The sequence below is a fragment of the Nycticebus coucang genome, chromosome 8, assembly GCF_027406575.1.
Source record: "Nycticebus coucang isolate mNycCou1 chromosome 8, mNycCou1.pri, whole genome shotgun sequence".
In the NCBI taxonomy this organism is placed as follows: Eukaryota; Metazoa; Chordata; class Mammalia; order Primates; family Lorisidae; genus Nycticebus; species Nycticebus coucang.
Genome location: NC_069787.1, coordinates 125088982 through 125105103, shown reverse-complemented (window position 1 = coordinate 125105103; position 16122 = coordinate 125088982). Strand labels below are relative to the sequence as shown.

General features: G+C 38.8%; 1 protein-coding gene across 1 annotated transcript in view; it reads right to left on the bottom strand.

Annotated features, from left to right (window-relative positions):
• Nucleotides 1-3751: 3751 nt before the first annotated feature.
• Nucleotides 3752-16122, bottom strand: part of RSRC1 (arginine and serine rich coiled-coil 1) — a 427036-nt gene continuing 414665 nt past the window's right edge. Inside the window, exons 12-14 of the mRNA XM_053598852.1 lie at nt 11254-11360; nt 4657-4809; nt 3752-4042 (exon numbers count right to left, since the gene is read on the bottom strand). Coding sequence (XP_053454827.1) covers nt 3950-4042; nt 4657-4809; nt 11254-11360 — 353 coding nt within the window. The 3' untranslated portion in view covers nt 3752-3949. The remainder of the gene's footprint in view (nt 4043-4656; nt 4810-11253; nt 11361-16122) is intronic.

Below are 16122 nucleotides of genomic sequence, written 5' to 3'. Positions count from 1 at the left end.
TGCAACAAAATAATAGCTGGGCGTTGTGGCAGGTGCCTGTAGTCCCAGCTGTCCGGGAGGCTGAGGCAAGAGAATCGCGTAAGCCCAAGAGCTGGAGGTTGCCGTGAGCAGTGTGACGCCACGGCACTCTAACGAGGGCGGTAAAGTGAGACTCTGTCTCTATAAAAAAAAGAAAAAAATAATTAAAAAATAATTATCCAAATGCAAGCATTCTATCAGTTGAGTAATGGTTAAGGGCTGGTGTAAAATCTCTTGTAACATTCACTCAGAATCTTGGGTTAGGGAAGGGAGTAACAGGGTGCAAGCATTCCAGGTCAACTCATCCACAGTTTAGTGGCCAAACATGTCCTAGGCCTTGTTTCATTTCTAGTTTTTATTACTATCTTATTTGCTCACTTAAAGATTCTCACTTAATGGCTAAATCTAAGGAACATTTGAGGAAGGACCTCACCACAGGCAAATGAATGGCATCTTTTGGTTCCAAAACAGTGCTTTCCGTAATAGCACAGAGCAGCGGGACAGAGTATCTGGGAACACGCAGCAGTCCACCTGGCTGCGGAGGCTCCTACCGCCAGAGGTAGTTCTTGTTGTGTTTAGAGGCATTGAAAGTCTCTGTTCAGCTCTCACTGTAGAATCTGTTCTCTTGAGTGGCAGCAATGCCAAATTGTTGAAGCTTGTGGCCAAATGAAGACTTGTCTTACTCAGTCGATTCTCCACCAAAAGAAAAAGATGGCCAGAGAGTCAGAGAGTTACCGGGAACCTAACATTTTGCCTGGATTTTTGGGAAGACTGAGTGAGCAGCATTACTTGGGTCTTTAGGAGAGAGACTCTGTTCTTAGGCTGGAACTGTAGCAGCTGCCAGGAAGATCAAGTGGGCGACATTGAGTCCCTGTGGCTCCAGCTGCCATCTGCATCGAGTCTTAGTGCAGTTGTGAGTTTTCCCTGAACCCTCCCTTAATTTTCTAACTCAGTAATTTTACTCATCTTTGCAACCAAGACTCCTCTGCCACCAAACCCTGTGTCCCTTACATCATTTGCATGTCTGGGACTCATTCTGCCTTTTGAGGGCAGAATCGCCTGTGGATTCCCCAAGTGTGCCCAGCATGAACTAAGAACTCAAAACGTTTATGACTAACTGGGTAAATCTGAGTGCACAGAAGCCCTGAGACTCCTCAAGTTAGTAAACAGTAGGTCGCTAACCACAAACAAAGTAAGGTTTCTTACAGCGGCGGCAGATCAGGGAAGGCTGTGCACAATACTGCGATGGGGACGACTGACCATGGCAGCTGAAGACACAGAACAAACACACTGAAGAGAGAGTGTAGCTTTTCAAATCATTAATTATGCAACTAGTTGTTCCATATTTCACTTGGTATTCTACTGTGTCAAATGTTCACTTGGCATAAACAGCATACTTTTCTGTGAAGGGCTTTGTTTTATGTCATTTTAATGAAAAATCAAAGTAAGCAGATCTTCTGTTAGTATTCTCATTTCATGTGCTAGGATGCTGAAATAAAGTAGGAGAATGATTCAAGTGTTCTGTCCCCCTGTCTTTAGGTATCTGCCTCCTCAGAATGAGGGAGGGCCAGAAATAATGCTCGTATTTCATTTTCCCCAAGAACGCATTTATAGTCAGAAATGAAAACCCAACTTGTATCGTTAATATCTACATTTTATAAGAACTCCATGTTTCAAAAAACACATAAGTCCCTAATCAAGTGATATGAAAGGGACTGTTCTGTTTTATACCTCATTATATTAGGGTATTAAAGAAGGCCGGGAAGCATCACCCAGACTGAGTTTGGCAATTTGTTTGATAGAGTTCTATGAAGTCTTTCTCATTAAATTTAATTTGGCTTGTGTGGTGATACTGCAGTCTTTGTTAGGAATGCAGGTAAATGAAGTTAATAATACATCACAGTGAATCATGTTGAAAACCAGGAAGGAATGAAGTAGTCAGTGAGTTCCTGCAGGGATCATAGTTTAGTTTATTTAAAAAAACTTTGATTTTCTATTCTACATGAAAAATTTAGTTTTAAAATATAAATATATTGCAGTTCAAGCTTCTGTTTTTAGGTATTTGTAGCAGAAGAACACTGGCATTAGGTATAATCACAGTAGATCATATTTTCACTATCTGGTGGATAAGAACGATCAAGCACACTGGGCAAACTGTCCAGCCTCGGTTCTCCGCAGAACCAGTAATGGCCCAAAGGACACCGATATTCTTGCCCAGATTACTAAAATATGCTTTCTAAGAAGGCAAGACTGCTTTGATAGTTTGTAAGTTACACAAAGAATGAAGTATAAATATTTCAGAAACTGTAATCCCTTTAGTATACTTATATTAAAAGCCACACAATCCTGAGTTCACATTGAGCCCTTTTATTTACAGCTAAGAAATAAAGAACAGTAGCATCTATTCCGAATGGGAAAACTCGTGTGTATAAAAACAAACATTTCATCATTGGCCTTTTCCAGACCACCTGCCATTAAGTATAAGTTCTTTTCTTTTTCATTTTTTTGAGACAGAATCTCACTATGTTGCCCTCGGTAGAGTGCTGTGATGTCACAGCTCCCAGCAACCTCAAACTCTTGGGCTGTAGCGATTCTCTTGCCTCAGCCTCCCAAGTAGCTGGGACTACAGGTGCCCACCACAACACCCGGCTAGTTTTTGGTTGTAGTTGTCGTTGTTTGGGAGGCCCAGGCTGGATTCGAACCCGCCAGCTCCACTGGTGCCCTAGCCACTGAGCTACAGGTAGTGAGCCTTTATTTGTCATTTTCAACAGAGATTAGAATTTTAGTTGTTTTAGAAATGTAAAAAAGATGACATTAAAATGACCTGTATGTTGCTTTTTCTATCTTCAAATCTTGTGTTCTGAGCTAGTCTTCACAGAAACTAAGTTAGAGTCAGACTGGACAACAGAAGAAAACGGCCAAGGGAAATATCCGTGTCAGCTGTTACAAACCAGCTTTGTGAAGCAAGGCCCCAAGTCCTTACCTCTGACGTGTTCAGTATGGAATGCACAGTTGACTATCATTTAGCTGCAAGAGCAAGGGGTTCTACAAAGGCAGACAGCCTTATCACAACAGCAATTAGCTGGCTGCCTTTCTCCACACGGAACAGGAGATGGTTAAGAAAGACTGAAGTGAGGGCTCTCACCACTTTTCTCAGAAATGATTTCCTCATCATGGATATGAGGCCAACTACTTAGGTCTAGCTTGAACATGTGATTTCTCAAAGAACCAGCTGGGATTTGCTAACATCTTTCAAAGGAACACCCATCCTAGTAGAAGCTGATCATCTTAATTTATTTAAGTTTCAAGAAAATTTTTTTTCAATAAATATGTCATTCCCTTAAGTTTAACATGCAGATTCTACTCAGACTATTTAGGGTGCTTTCCATTATGCTTAAAACTCTGCAATAAAGTGAAATAAAATATTTAAAAAATGGTTTTGTAATACATGGAAGATGAAATATCACACTTACAACAAATAATTTGATTCTTTTTTTTTGGCTGGGGCTGGGTTTGAACCCACCACCTCCGGCATATGGGGCTGGTGCCCTACTCCTTTGAGCCACAGGCACCACCCAATTTGATTCTTATATATGCATGATTACTCAACATTGTGTCTTTAAATGACAACTCGTATTTTTTGAATTGTACTAAGAAACACTACTGCGTGCCATTTATTTTAACACTGACTTTTTAATCTTTAGCTTTATTAGCAGAATAACATTTCCATGCATTCTTAAATTTTATACTAGTTTTATTCACAATGTTTTACTTCAAATCAACAAATACTCAAGCTTACATGAGAAAAGAATGAAATGACATTACCTTTTAATATAATCAACTAAATTCTTTTTATGACTTGAAACTTAATACTGGGATTTGAAAGCCTAAATTTCTAATGTTACTGTCAACCTATCCACATGTATACGACTTAGGCCACAGGACTGCCCATTAGTCTTTCTTGTCGGAGGGCAATTAGCCTCTTGAACCACTTTTCCTCAGCATCAGCTTTCTCGATAAATAACTGAAATAAGAAAAGAAAAAGGAAAAATTTTACTGTCTGCCATTAACTTGGATCTGACCTAACATGATACAAATTTCCTTTATAAATGCACCCTGCAGCTTTGGGTACTGTTTGGCGCCTGCGTCTTCTTCAGTAGAGACATCTGTCTCGAATTAGCGATGCTCAGAAAGCCTGGGGGTAAAAGGGCTAGCACCCAAACCATCAGTTTGCTCTTTCTGTTTGCATGAAGTTCATTTCCCATTACTTTTCTGAGAAAGTGAAATGATACCATTTCAGAAGTCAGTAAAATATGATGTTAGTGACACGTCCACAGTCAATGAACCAGAGCTAAGCTAGAATCAGAACTTTTAGCCCCTTTTTAAAAACAAACAAACAAAACAAACCTCTTGTCTTTGCCTATTTTTCTTAACCATGGAAAGAATACTCTTAGAAGCTGGGCAACACGAGTTGCACCATACTGATTTCAGATATATGTAACAGGGCCAGCTGCCTGTTTTTGGCAAATAGGAACATATGAACCTGTTTAATGATATTGGTGTCAGCACAAAAGTGCAAAACTTGAATTAATTTCAGTTAACTAGACTCCAGCTGACATTGAAGTCTGAGGATCTTACGTTCGGATGGGCCAGAGAGGTGTCATCTTGGTACTTGATGGCAGTGGGGATGCTGCTAGCGTCTATTTCTTTCTCTAGACTGGGCGAGTCAGCAACTGCCGATGCCGGAACTGAAGCTGACGCCGCCTGCTTCACTTCACTAGGTTCCACTGACTGAAAGATACAACGCATATTAATTTCAACAAAACTAGAATTTTGCTTTAATAATATTTCTGATTTTGAATAGTAATTGTTCAGTTAGTGTCGACATGATACCCATGTCAACAAGAACCTATGATGCTGAATGAGAAGCAATTCTTTCTACAACAAACATAAAAACTTCGGGTAAATGTTGAACATTTCTATGATGAATATAATTTTCTTAAGACATTGGTGCTTATGGGTGCATACAATTGAAATATGTATATTTCATATATTTAACGTCTATTAATCAAAATAAGCTTGCAACACATCTCGAGCATCTAATGTATAACATGTAAATTCAAAGGTTATCTTATTTTTTAAAAGATAACAGCCGTATTGAGAAGGAATTCACATTCTGTACAATCTACCCATTTACAGCGCATGTTCAGTGGCTTTTAGCACATCCACAGAGCTGTGCAACTGTTCTCGGGACCAAGCTGGGGACATTTTCGCCAGCCCCGCCCCAAACTCCATGCCCCTTAGCGGTCACTCCTCATTTCTCTCAACTTTCTCCCAAGCAACAATGAATGTACTTTCTCTGTGGATTTGTCTATTCCAGACATTTTATGTAAAAGGAATTGTACCATGCGTGGACTGGTTCTTAAGGGGCCTCCACATTGTGCCTCGTTATTAGTACTTCCCCATTTTTATGTGGGTAATGTTCAGTTGCATGAGTTCTACCGTATTTTATTTATCTGTTCTTCAGTTGATGGACTCAAAGATTATCTTTTTTTTTTTTTGCAGTTTTTGGCCGGAGCTGAGTATGAACCTGCCACCTTGGGTATATGGAGCCAGGGCCCTACTCCTTTGAGCCACAGGTGCCGCCCTCAAAGATTATCTTTGAAGGTTACTTAACATATTTAAAAAAATAAAAGCTTGAATAAAAGGTATGTCGTATCTTTGGAAAATAAAACTCTACGATTTATTATACCCTCTTGCAAACTGTACATCCTCATTTTCCCCCACATTTCCTGGGTTTTCGTCATGTGTCACGCATGGTACTAAGTCTTGGGAACACGAAGAGCAGTAAATCTTTATTCTGCCTTGAAGGAGCCAAAAGGCTCCCGAATCAGTAAAATTTACTTAGTGCTTAACTCAGGTAAATTTCAATGTCTTCTTCCCTGAGAAAGAAGGTGGCCAGGGAAGTGGCTGGTGAGAAACAAGGTTGCAGGGATAATACAAAACAGTTTAGATATGAAGCTGAAATTGAAAGTAAAATAATAAATTATAGATAGGAGATTAATTCTGGTAGGTAGCCTTTTCTACACTTACTGGTTCTATACCTATTGTTTTTCAATTTCCATTTTCTTTTGACTTATCTACTCCTGAACATTCACTTCTCTGAAAGAAGCACAAAACAGATGTCACTGGGAAACATGTCTAGAGAATAAGATATGCATGAGTTAGTTAATCCTTTCTCAGATTAATTTGTTTTAGAATTGAAGAGTGATCTAGATGATCAGTATTTATTGCGTGCTACTAATTGATAAGCCTGGATACATAAGGAAGAACAAAACAGATGTGGTCCCTGTCCCAACTGCAAGTCACGTGTTGCTGATGGAAATGAGCTAAACACACACACACACACACACACACACACAAAATAAATACACAACCACAACTGTAGCACATGTGACATGATAAGAGGCTGACACACAGAACGACGGGGATCAGGGTGGGGAAAGCATCTCCTTTAGATCGGGTGACTAGGGACAGTATCTCTTGGGAGGTGAAATTTAAGAGCTGAAGTGTGAGGAGGAGGAAGAGAAAGAGTGCTCTGGCCAGAGGGAACTGTGAATACAAAGATCCTAAAGGAGAAAAGCTTGGTGTGTTTGAAGTTCAGAAACAAGGCTGGAGGAGCTGGTATACAGTGAGCAGAAGGGACAGCTGGACGTCGCAGCCTAGAACTTGGGTCGTTTCCTCCTTCTCTCAGCCACACCACCACTCTGCTTGGCCTCCCAGCACCCCAGCAGGACAGGGTCCTAGGCAGAAAGCCGGGGCAACTGTGGGGCTTGCCGTTTGTTTCTCTTCTCTCAGGGACGGCCAGTCCTGCGCCGCCGACTGCTCTGTACCTGTACACAATACCTCACATATCTCGCCAAGTTCTATAGTTGTTTATGGTGGAAAGGGAAGTTTCGTACCAGTTATTGTTTGATGATAGAGGCGAAAGTCTTGTTAATTCTTGAAAAAAATTTTTCTAAGGGCTGGGTGGGTCCTGAACCAGAGAAATGCAAAATGAAAAACAGAAAGCCCCGTCAGGGGGCTGCCGCAATAGCTACAGAGTGAGAGGATGTCTTGGATGAGGCTGGTGGCCGTGGAGAGTACGAGGAGACGAGTTCTGAGCCATTTTGGAGATGATGATGCTTACGGCATGGAAAGCATTTTATTCAATTAAAAATACTCTTAATTTTTATGCTAACTTCCGGAAGCTGGTCTGCATCGACAGGAGAGACTTACACTGCTGTGGACAAACAGGCCTTGAAGGCCAGATACCTTAGCAGTCGTCACGTGTGTTTAGTAATTCTTGCAAAGTAAGAGAAATCTATTTTACAAAGTATTTTCACAATTTCACAAGGCTAACTTTTCACAAGGCTAACTTTTACAGATATTTAAAGAAATTGCGACTAAATTTGATTTGGCAGCTTTCTTCTTCTATTTTGAAAGCAACAATCCCCTCTCCGCCCTGGTCTCAAACATTTGTATGTCTCCCACATACACAGCCCTCAGGCCCTAAGTGGTACCCTGTTTCCCCCAAAATAAGACAGTGTCTTATTTTAAGGTGTGCTCCAAAGATGTGGTAGGTCTTATTTTCAGGGGACGTCTTATCGTTCCTGTAAGTAGGTCTTATTTTCGGGGAAACAGGGTATTATATCAACCCTTTATAAAACTGATACTTTTTTTTTTGAGACAGAGTCTCAAGCTGTTGCCCTGGGTAGAGTGCCATGGTGATATCACAGCTCACAGCAACTTCCAACTCTTGGGCTTATGCAATCTTCTTGCTCAGGCTGGCCTCAAACCCATGAGCTCAAGCAATTCACCCACCTCGGCCTCCCAGAGTGCTAGGATAAAACTGATACATTTAACAGTAAAGTCAAAATTCTGCACAAGGGAAAGTGGGATGTATGCTAATCCAAAAGGTCAAGGACAGATTTTTGGGAGTCTATGTTGCCTTGCAGAGACTACATGAACATGTCATTCTGCATAGCTCAGCCATGCCGTGCTACGGGCTAGTAGCATGATGGTCTGCTTGGAAAGATCAAAGTGCTATTATTCTACTTGCCAAAGATGTGATCTCACTTCTTCAGGTGACACAGATAACATTCTATTATATAAACCCAATATCATTCTGTCTTACCTACATGGTACATTAATGTTTTCTTTAAGAAGTATTTACACTTCCATAAGGTGAAGGCTCTCAGAGATTAGGATCAGAGCATGGAAGTGATTATTTAATAATTGGCAATTTAAACATTTGTGGAGAAAGCTATTAATTGCTTCCTTATTTAAATGAAGATGGGTACCACAAAACATCTGGCTTTGAGTGGCACTGCCACCTGGCGGTTTGGTTTGGAAAAAATTAGTTTTAAAATACACTTCCAAGTATGAGCACAAAAGACCCTATTGCAGTGACCTCTTCTCCTTTTCAACAGTGGGGATCTGCCAGATACGACAATATTTGGGTTGAACAATTGGTACTAAGCTTATTTTGTACAACAGATTGAAAATAAGCTGCACCTTAGTTTTTAAAGTTTATGACATATCAGGGGCTATCAGATTCTCTACCCAGACAAGAGAAATGTAACTTCAGAGGGTTAAACAATCAATAGGTGTAGCAGGAGATACTGTGTCTGCTATGTCATCGGAACAGCTACTTTCCTGTTAACAGGGTCCTAGCTTAATTAGTGAAATTAACACAGCTGAAGAAAGACTGTACCAACTGAAGGGGTGGATGCATAAAAAAGCCCTTTTCAGAGACGACAAACTTTATACCAAAGTGTGTAGAACTATTCAGGAGAAAAAAATATTGAAACTAGGGGCATGGGTAATTTATCCTTTAATCCTTGCTATATCTTAAGGGTAGCCCCTCATATTTCTCCATGATTTGGATGAAATGACCTCAAGATAATTTACCTCCGTTTGCTAAGAAATCTCCTGATAAATTATTCAGCTTCTTGGGCATCCTGAATCCTTGCCTGAATATTGCAGACACAGACATTTTCAATTCCAGGAAGGGATATCACTTTCTACAGTAATAAACTGTCCCTGTGTTTTAGATTTCTGGGGAGTGTCAGTCTATCACTGCTCTTCTGATCATTCTGAAGCATGGTGACTAATGAAAGTACAGTGTTAGAGGGCTACGACCTTCCACTCCTGTACATTCCTCAAGGCAAACGCCACCTCCTGGGCATTTCAGCATATCCTCCTGCTGGCACCACTTCCTACCTTTCAATGGTGCTTTCTTGGAAGTGAGGCATTGAATTAAAAATAAGTTTACAGAGAAATATTAATGATTAGTACCAAATGGGAAAAAGTTGTTTAGAAGAAAACCCAGCGTGTTGACTATAGAGGGATAAGCATTTCTACACAAAGGGAGTGCTAGTTAGCTTAAGAGAATCCAATGAAAACTGAGAAGTCAGGTGAATTTCGGAAAATAAACACCAGTTGGCTAGTGTGCTCTGGGGTGGTCTGGTGTGGTGTGGTCTGGCGTGGTCTGGCTCACACCTGTAACCTCAGCCTTCTGGGAGGCCGAGGAAGAGGCAAGAGGATTGCTTGAGCTCAGGAGTTCATGAGCAGCCTGAGCAACAGTGAGATCTGTCTCCACTAACAACAGAAAAATTAGCCAGGGATGGTGGCAGGCACCTGTTGTCCCAGCTACTTGGGAGGCAGAGGCAGGAGAATCACTTGAACCCAGCAGTCTGAGGTTGCTGGGAGCTAGGCTGACACCCCTGTATTCTAGTCGGGGTAACAGAGTGTGACTCTGTCTCAAAAAAATAATGATAAAATAAAATAAAATAAAATGACAGTGAATTTTAAAATAAGTTATAGTAATTGTATTAGGATATATGAAGGACTTTGTAAGAGGTAAGATATTAAATGAAATAGGCAACTGTATTTCTTAATGTGCATTGCATAGTTCTACCTTTTTAGGAGTTGTGATGGCAAACTACAAACATTCAAAAGAAATCAACAAAATGACAGTGCAGGGACCATGGATTATCCAAGGCATATCCAACCCTGTGCCTGGCACGCAGCTATATTCTCAATACAAGTTTCCAGAATGGCTTATATTAAAAATTACACGGTAATTGAAAAGACTTTTATCTCACTAACAACAAAAGAAGTACTGAGGGAAACAACAGGCCAGTTTCCACCTATTAGGTCTATAAACATGAAAAAAAGAATGACAAGGTTTGGTACTAACCACAGTATGTGAGGCAGACATCTCCTTGCACTATGGGTGGAATTTGACTTGGTATAATGTTTTTGGAGGGTGATTACGGGAACATGTGTTAAAATGAACAATAAGAATCTTTAACAAATAACTCCATCTTGAAAAACTATGTAGAAAACATGTATTATCTCTGAACTCAGAACTACTTACATAGCTAATATCAGAGGGAAAATAAATGAGTTATGATCCATTCAGCAGATATATCAGCAGTACTTTATACAGCCATTAATACACTTACAGATGCACAGAATTTTATAATAAGTGTTAACTATAACTGTGTCTTCATTATATAAAAGTTATTAAAGAAGACACATATTTCCTAGGACGCCTTTTCTTACCAGAGGAATATAATTCCTAAAAGCAGTCCTCCTAATGAATGAAAGAATGTATTAAATATTCAACAGAAATGTCAATCAAAGCTCCTTTTACTAGACTTGAATAAGTGATACCCATCTGGTCAAAGAATGGAGATACTAGTTTTTATCATAAAAGCACGTTTCCAACTTTTCTCTAGTAAAGTCAATTCAAACAGTTGATATATACCCTGTTTCCCCGAAAATAAGACATCCTCCGAAAATAAGACCTACTTACAAGAAAGAGAAGACATCCCCTGAAAATAAGACCTAGCGCATCTTTGGGAGCACACCTTAAAATAAGACAACTGTCTTATTTTGGGGGAAACGGGGTATGTTTGAAAAGAAAACTGTACATGTTCATAGTGTGCACATTTCTGTCACAGAATCACCATGTTGACATCTTACTTTGTCTTCTCCATGAATTTAAAAATAGAAATGACATCAGATACATTTTTGGGCTCATTCTCACTGACTGATTCTCTTTCGGTAACATGACTGACACTCTTTCACTCTCCTGCATCTATTAGAAGCAGCACTTAATTTAAGTAAAATCTGTTAATAATGCATCTCTTCAGTTGGAATCCTGATACCTGGATGAAACCTTACCTTTTTGACTTCTTTGCTTGATCTGAATGTCTGCTGAACAAAAGAATCACTTTCAATAGCTTCAATTTCTTTTACTCTCTTTACTTGTTCTACCAGGGTGGCTTGGTCTGAAAAAGAGGATATAACATCAGTGTATTTGGTGTGAGCTTGTTAACAACACTGTGCCTAGACAAACGCTCTCACTTTCTATGATGAAATTTTACTACTCATGAAATTTAACTGAATGAAAAGACACTATAGCTAAGCTGTAACAAGAAATTCCCTCCCTTTCCCAAGATCCATGAATATAACATTCCTACAAACTAAGGGTTTTACCCCAAACCTAAACATTACTGAGAAGGCACTGCTATAATGATTCCAGCTAATCTGGGCCAATCTTGGGGGAGGTCTCTTTTAAATGTTCACTTTAAAATTTTACTGTGAAAATTCATATAAAAAGAATTAAGCTCACAGTGAATCCATCTGTACCCATCATTCAGTTTCCAAAATCATTGACTTTCTATTTTTCTTTAACCTATCTATCCCAATCTCAACTTTTTTGGGTAGACCTGGAGTATTTAAAAGTAAATCTGGGCATTGTGGTTCATGCCTGTAATCCCAGCACTTTGGGAGGCCACGGCAGTAGGATCATTCAAGGCTAGGAGTTTGAGACCAGCCTGAGTAAGAACAAGACCTTTCTCTACAAAAAATATAAAACCCAACCAGGTGGTGGTGCATGCCTGCTGTCCCAGAAGGCTAAGGCAAGAGGATTGCTTGAGCCCAGAAGCCTAAGGTTATAGTGAGCTATGATGAGCCTCTGCACTTTAGCCTGTTTGACAAAGTGAGATCTTGTCTCAAACAAACAACAATAACAAAAAACAACTGAATCCCAGACATCGCACTATGCTACCCCTTAAATATCTTAGGGCTCTCAAACAAATAAAGACTTAGAAAAATCAACTTAACTAGAATAAAATTTTCATGCCTAAAAATATTACCAATAATTTCTTAATATCATTTACATAGTCCATGTTTAATTTTCACCAATTGTCTAAAAAAAAAAAAAAAGTCTGTCTTTCTATAATTGGTTTGTTTGAAACAGTATCCAAACAAGGTCCATACATTGGTCTTGGTAGATAAGCATCTTTAATCTCTTCTCATCACTTAAAATTCACTACTTTTCTCTTTCATTGACATTTATTTGTTGAAGAACTTGAGTCATTTATCCTGTGAAAATTTCCACATTCTGGATCCAGCTGGTTTTATCCACAGTGTCATTTAACATGTTCCTCTATTCCCACATTTTGTGTGAACCAGTTATTGGACCTAGAGGCTCAATCATATTAGGTTCAATTTCTTTTGGTCTAGAATATGTCATAGGTGGTGCTCTGTAATTCCTCCCACGTCTTGTAGAACACACTTCTCCATTCTAGTGGTGTTAAGATTGATGGGTGGGTCCAAGGTGAATTAGCCAGACCCCCTTACAAAGTTCTCTGTCCAGCATTCATTCAATGAATTCAGCAAAATTAATGTTTTTTGCTTAGATACATTACATAGTTCTGATAATTAAGTTCACGAATTCATCCTAGAAAAAGTGCTGCACACCTCATTCTTCAGTATCACTAGTCACCTTTGAAGTACCCTCTTGGGAAGCTGGACATAGATGTCAGCACCTAGTCCACCTTTCAAAGCAGTTCTGGAATTCTTCTTGTAGAAAGGCCATCAGAGCTGCTGCTGTATTACCCTTGATGTCCTTCTGAATGTTACCAGAATGTCTTCTTGTCAATATTTCCTTATCTCCATGGAAAGAAAAAGTCACTGGGGGTCAGATAAGGAGAGTAGGAAGGGTGTTCCAATACAGTTATTTACTGGCAAAAAAAGAAAACCCTCGCAGACAGTCGCCTGTGAGGGGTGCATTGTTGTGATGCAAGAGCCATAAGTTGTGGAGAAATTTATGTCGTTTGCGTCTTTTTTACGCAGCCCTTTTAGCACTTGCAAATAGTTAATTGTTTGTCTAGTTGGTATAAATTAACAATGAATAATCCTTCTGATATCAAAAAAGGTTAGCAACCCTGTTTTGACTCTTGATTTGGACTGACAGAACTTTTTTGGCTGTGGAGAATTGGCTGCCACTTTGCACTTTGATGCTTTGTTTCAGGGTCATATTAGTACACTCATGTTTCATCACCAGCAATAAAACATGGTCTTGACTCTCCAAAAGGTCTTGGCAAACTTCGACTCTCCTTTGCTTTTGTTCATTGGTGAGTTCCTATGAGACCATTTTTGCACACACATTTCTCATGCCAAGATTTTCAGTTAAGATTTTCCTGTTTTTCTATTGATGTTTATCTGCTATGCTTATCACAGTCAGCTGATTATTTTGACACATAATTCGACAAATTTTTGCAATGTTTTCATCAGTTCTGTTTGTTATCTGCTGCCTTGATCTCTTGTGATCAGTGATGGTTTCTCCTCTCTCAGAAAAATGTTTAATCCATTTGTACACAGCCATTTTCTTCATGGCATTATCCCCATAAACTTGGACTAACATGTCCCTGATTTCACTTCCACTCTTGCCAAGTTTCGCAAGAAATTTAACGTCTGTTCTTGCTCTAATTTAAGTTCTGATATTCTTTTGACAGCATACAGTGACAACACGCAACAATAATGAACAACACTCAGCAAGACACCGCCACACACTGACACGGATGCTATGGGACACTCATCTACCAAGGTGACAAAACCTTACCAAACTGTGTGTACAGTGCTGCCCACGTCAAACCTTGTACTCCTGAAAGCTGTAAAATAGCAATTTTCTAATTCTTTTATTATTCCTGTATTTATTAGCTTTGGTGCTTCTATAATGAAGACAGTTTCCTTATTGACTATTTCGTGACTGTGATATAGAGCCTGTATAGGAAAACTACTTATGTGTTTGATTCTTTTTATTTAACAATTTTGGTTCAAAAGTGACCAAATACGAATTCATGAATATTTGTACATTTAATATATTTCAGCCCATTGCAGTCATTTTCCTGTTTTGATGCTTACATTGTTTCCCCTTTGTGTAGTGAGAGCCCCTTCACGGTGGCTCCTACCCCCTTTAACATGCTCTCTGAGGCATGGTAGGATGTCCTACCATCCTCTTCTGCAGCCCCGCACCCCCCATCTCAGACCTGAAAACAGCTACTTCTCCGAAAAGCCTAGACTCCTTTCAGCGGGGGATGATATTTACAGACAACAATCTGCACGATAGCGGAATTCATTATTACTAGATTGTCACTGCTCCTGAAACTTTTCAGTGGGTGGGATACAAAATAGGTATTTTTAGGGCGGCGCCTGTGGCTCAGAGGAGTAGGGCACCAGCCTCATATATTGGAGGTGGTGGGTTCAAACTCAGCCCCGGCCACAAACTGAAAAAAAAAAAAAAAAGAAAAAGAAAAGAAAATATGTATTTTTAGAAAAAAAATTAATATGATTCATGCTGATTAAACTACCAACAAAATTAAAGATTATAAGATTTTAAAGATTTTTTTTTATATTTAAACATCTTTTCTTTATTCTAAAAATTCTAGGCCTTAATGATACCATTTTATAAATAATAATTTTAATAAAAATGATTCCATATTTATTTCTGAAAATGTAAGGATGCATATTCCTTTTGCTTACACAAAATTAGCACACTACACACACCTATGGATAGTACTTTGTTTAACTTACTATGTCTTCACTATCACTCCATAGCAGCTAAGAGAGTCTTCAATCTATTTTACAGTCACACAGTGTTCTATTTTATAGCTTTACGATACTTTTTCCACTAATGTTCTATTAATGGTTGTTTCTAGTCTTTTGCTTTAACAAATAGCTACGTAGCTACAACCCTGTGTCATTTCATGTTTTTTATTATGTATTTTCATATTGTGTATTTTAGCGTTTTTACATGCCTGGTGGGCAGGAAAAAAGGTAACATAATGGTTCACACCCTTGCTGCTTAAACTCTTGCTTAAGCTGGTATCAATGTACAAATGAATTAGGAGCCATTTTATATTCAACTAATGCACTTTAAAAATTCTGAGATTTAGACTTTATGGATAATAGGTGTATTTGCTTTCTGAGAAATAATTGTAATAATGGTTTGACAAGAAGGTAGAGTTGTTATATCAAAGTAATTGTTATGTCCCAGCAACTCTAACCTGAAAAGTTTAAATGTTGCTGTAGACATAAATAGAAAGAATATGAAGAGAAACTTGGTTTTATAAATCTAATGAAAATTAGTATTATTTGACAAAATCTTTGGCTTAAGTTTTGGCTAATCACAATTTATAATTAGGTAGTCTTGTGTGACCACGAGTTTATTTGTGGGAAAGATAGCTCTTAAAAGATGTGTCCTTGACAGCAGCGACCAAACCAATACTCCCACTTTGGGAAAATACATTTTCCTACATAAAAACAAGCACTGCCAGAGTGTGTGCAAGAGCAGATAGCTGCACATGCTTTAGAATGAAAGCTCCTCTGGATTTGCAAGGACTATAATTGAACAGTGAAATGAGAGAAGATTCATTTTTTTTGCACAGCTAATTTATTAATACCAGTGGATAATTTTAAAATTAATTACGTGTATAATCGTGTTAATATAGCAGAGAAAATTCACAATGGGTTCCATTCCAGGTGATCCAATTTTACCATAAATATGAAAACAGCATTTGTTTGTATAGGTCTTAATTAGTTTCAGTAGGATTATTTCGCAATCACTAATTCCCAACCAAAATACGTTATTTCTGACTTCAGGATGATGTCTCATCTCTAGCATTTGTAGGACTCCTGGAATTTCTTCTCTAACATATCCTCTCATTTGGATTTGCAAAGCACATCATTAGTGTTAAATGTCAG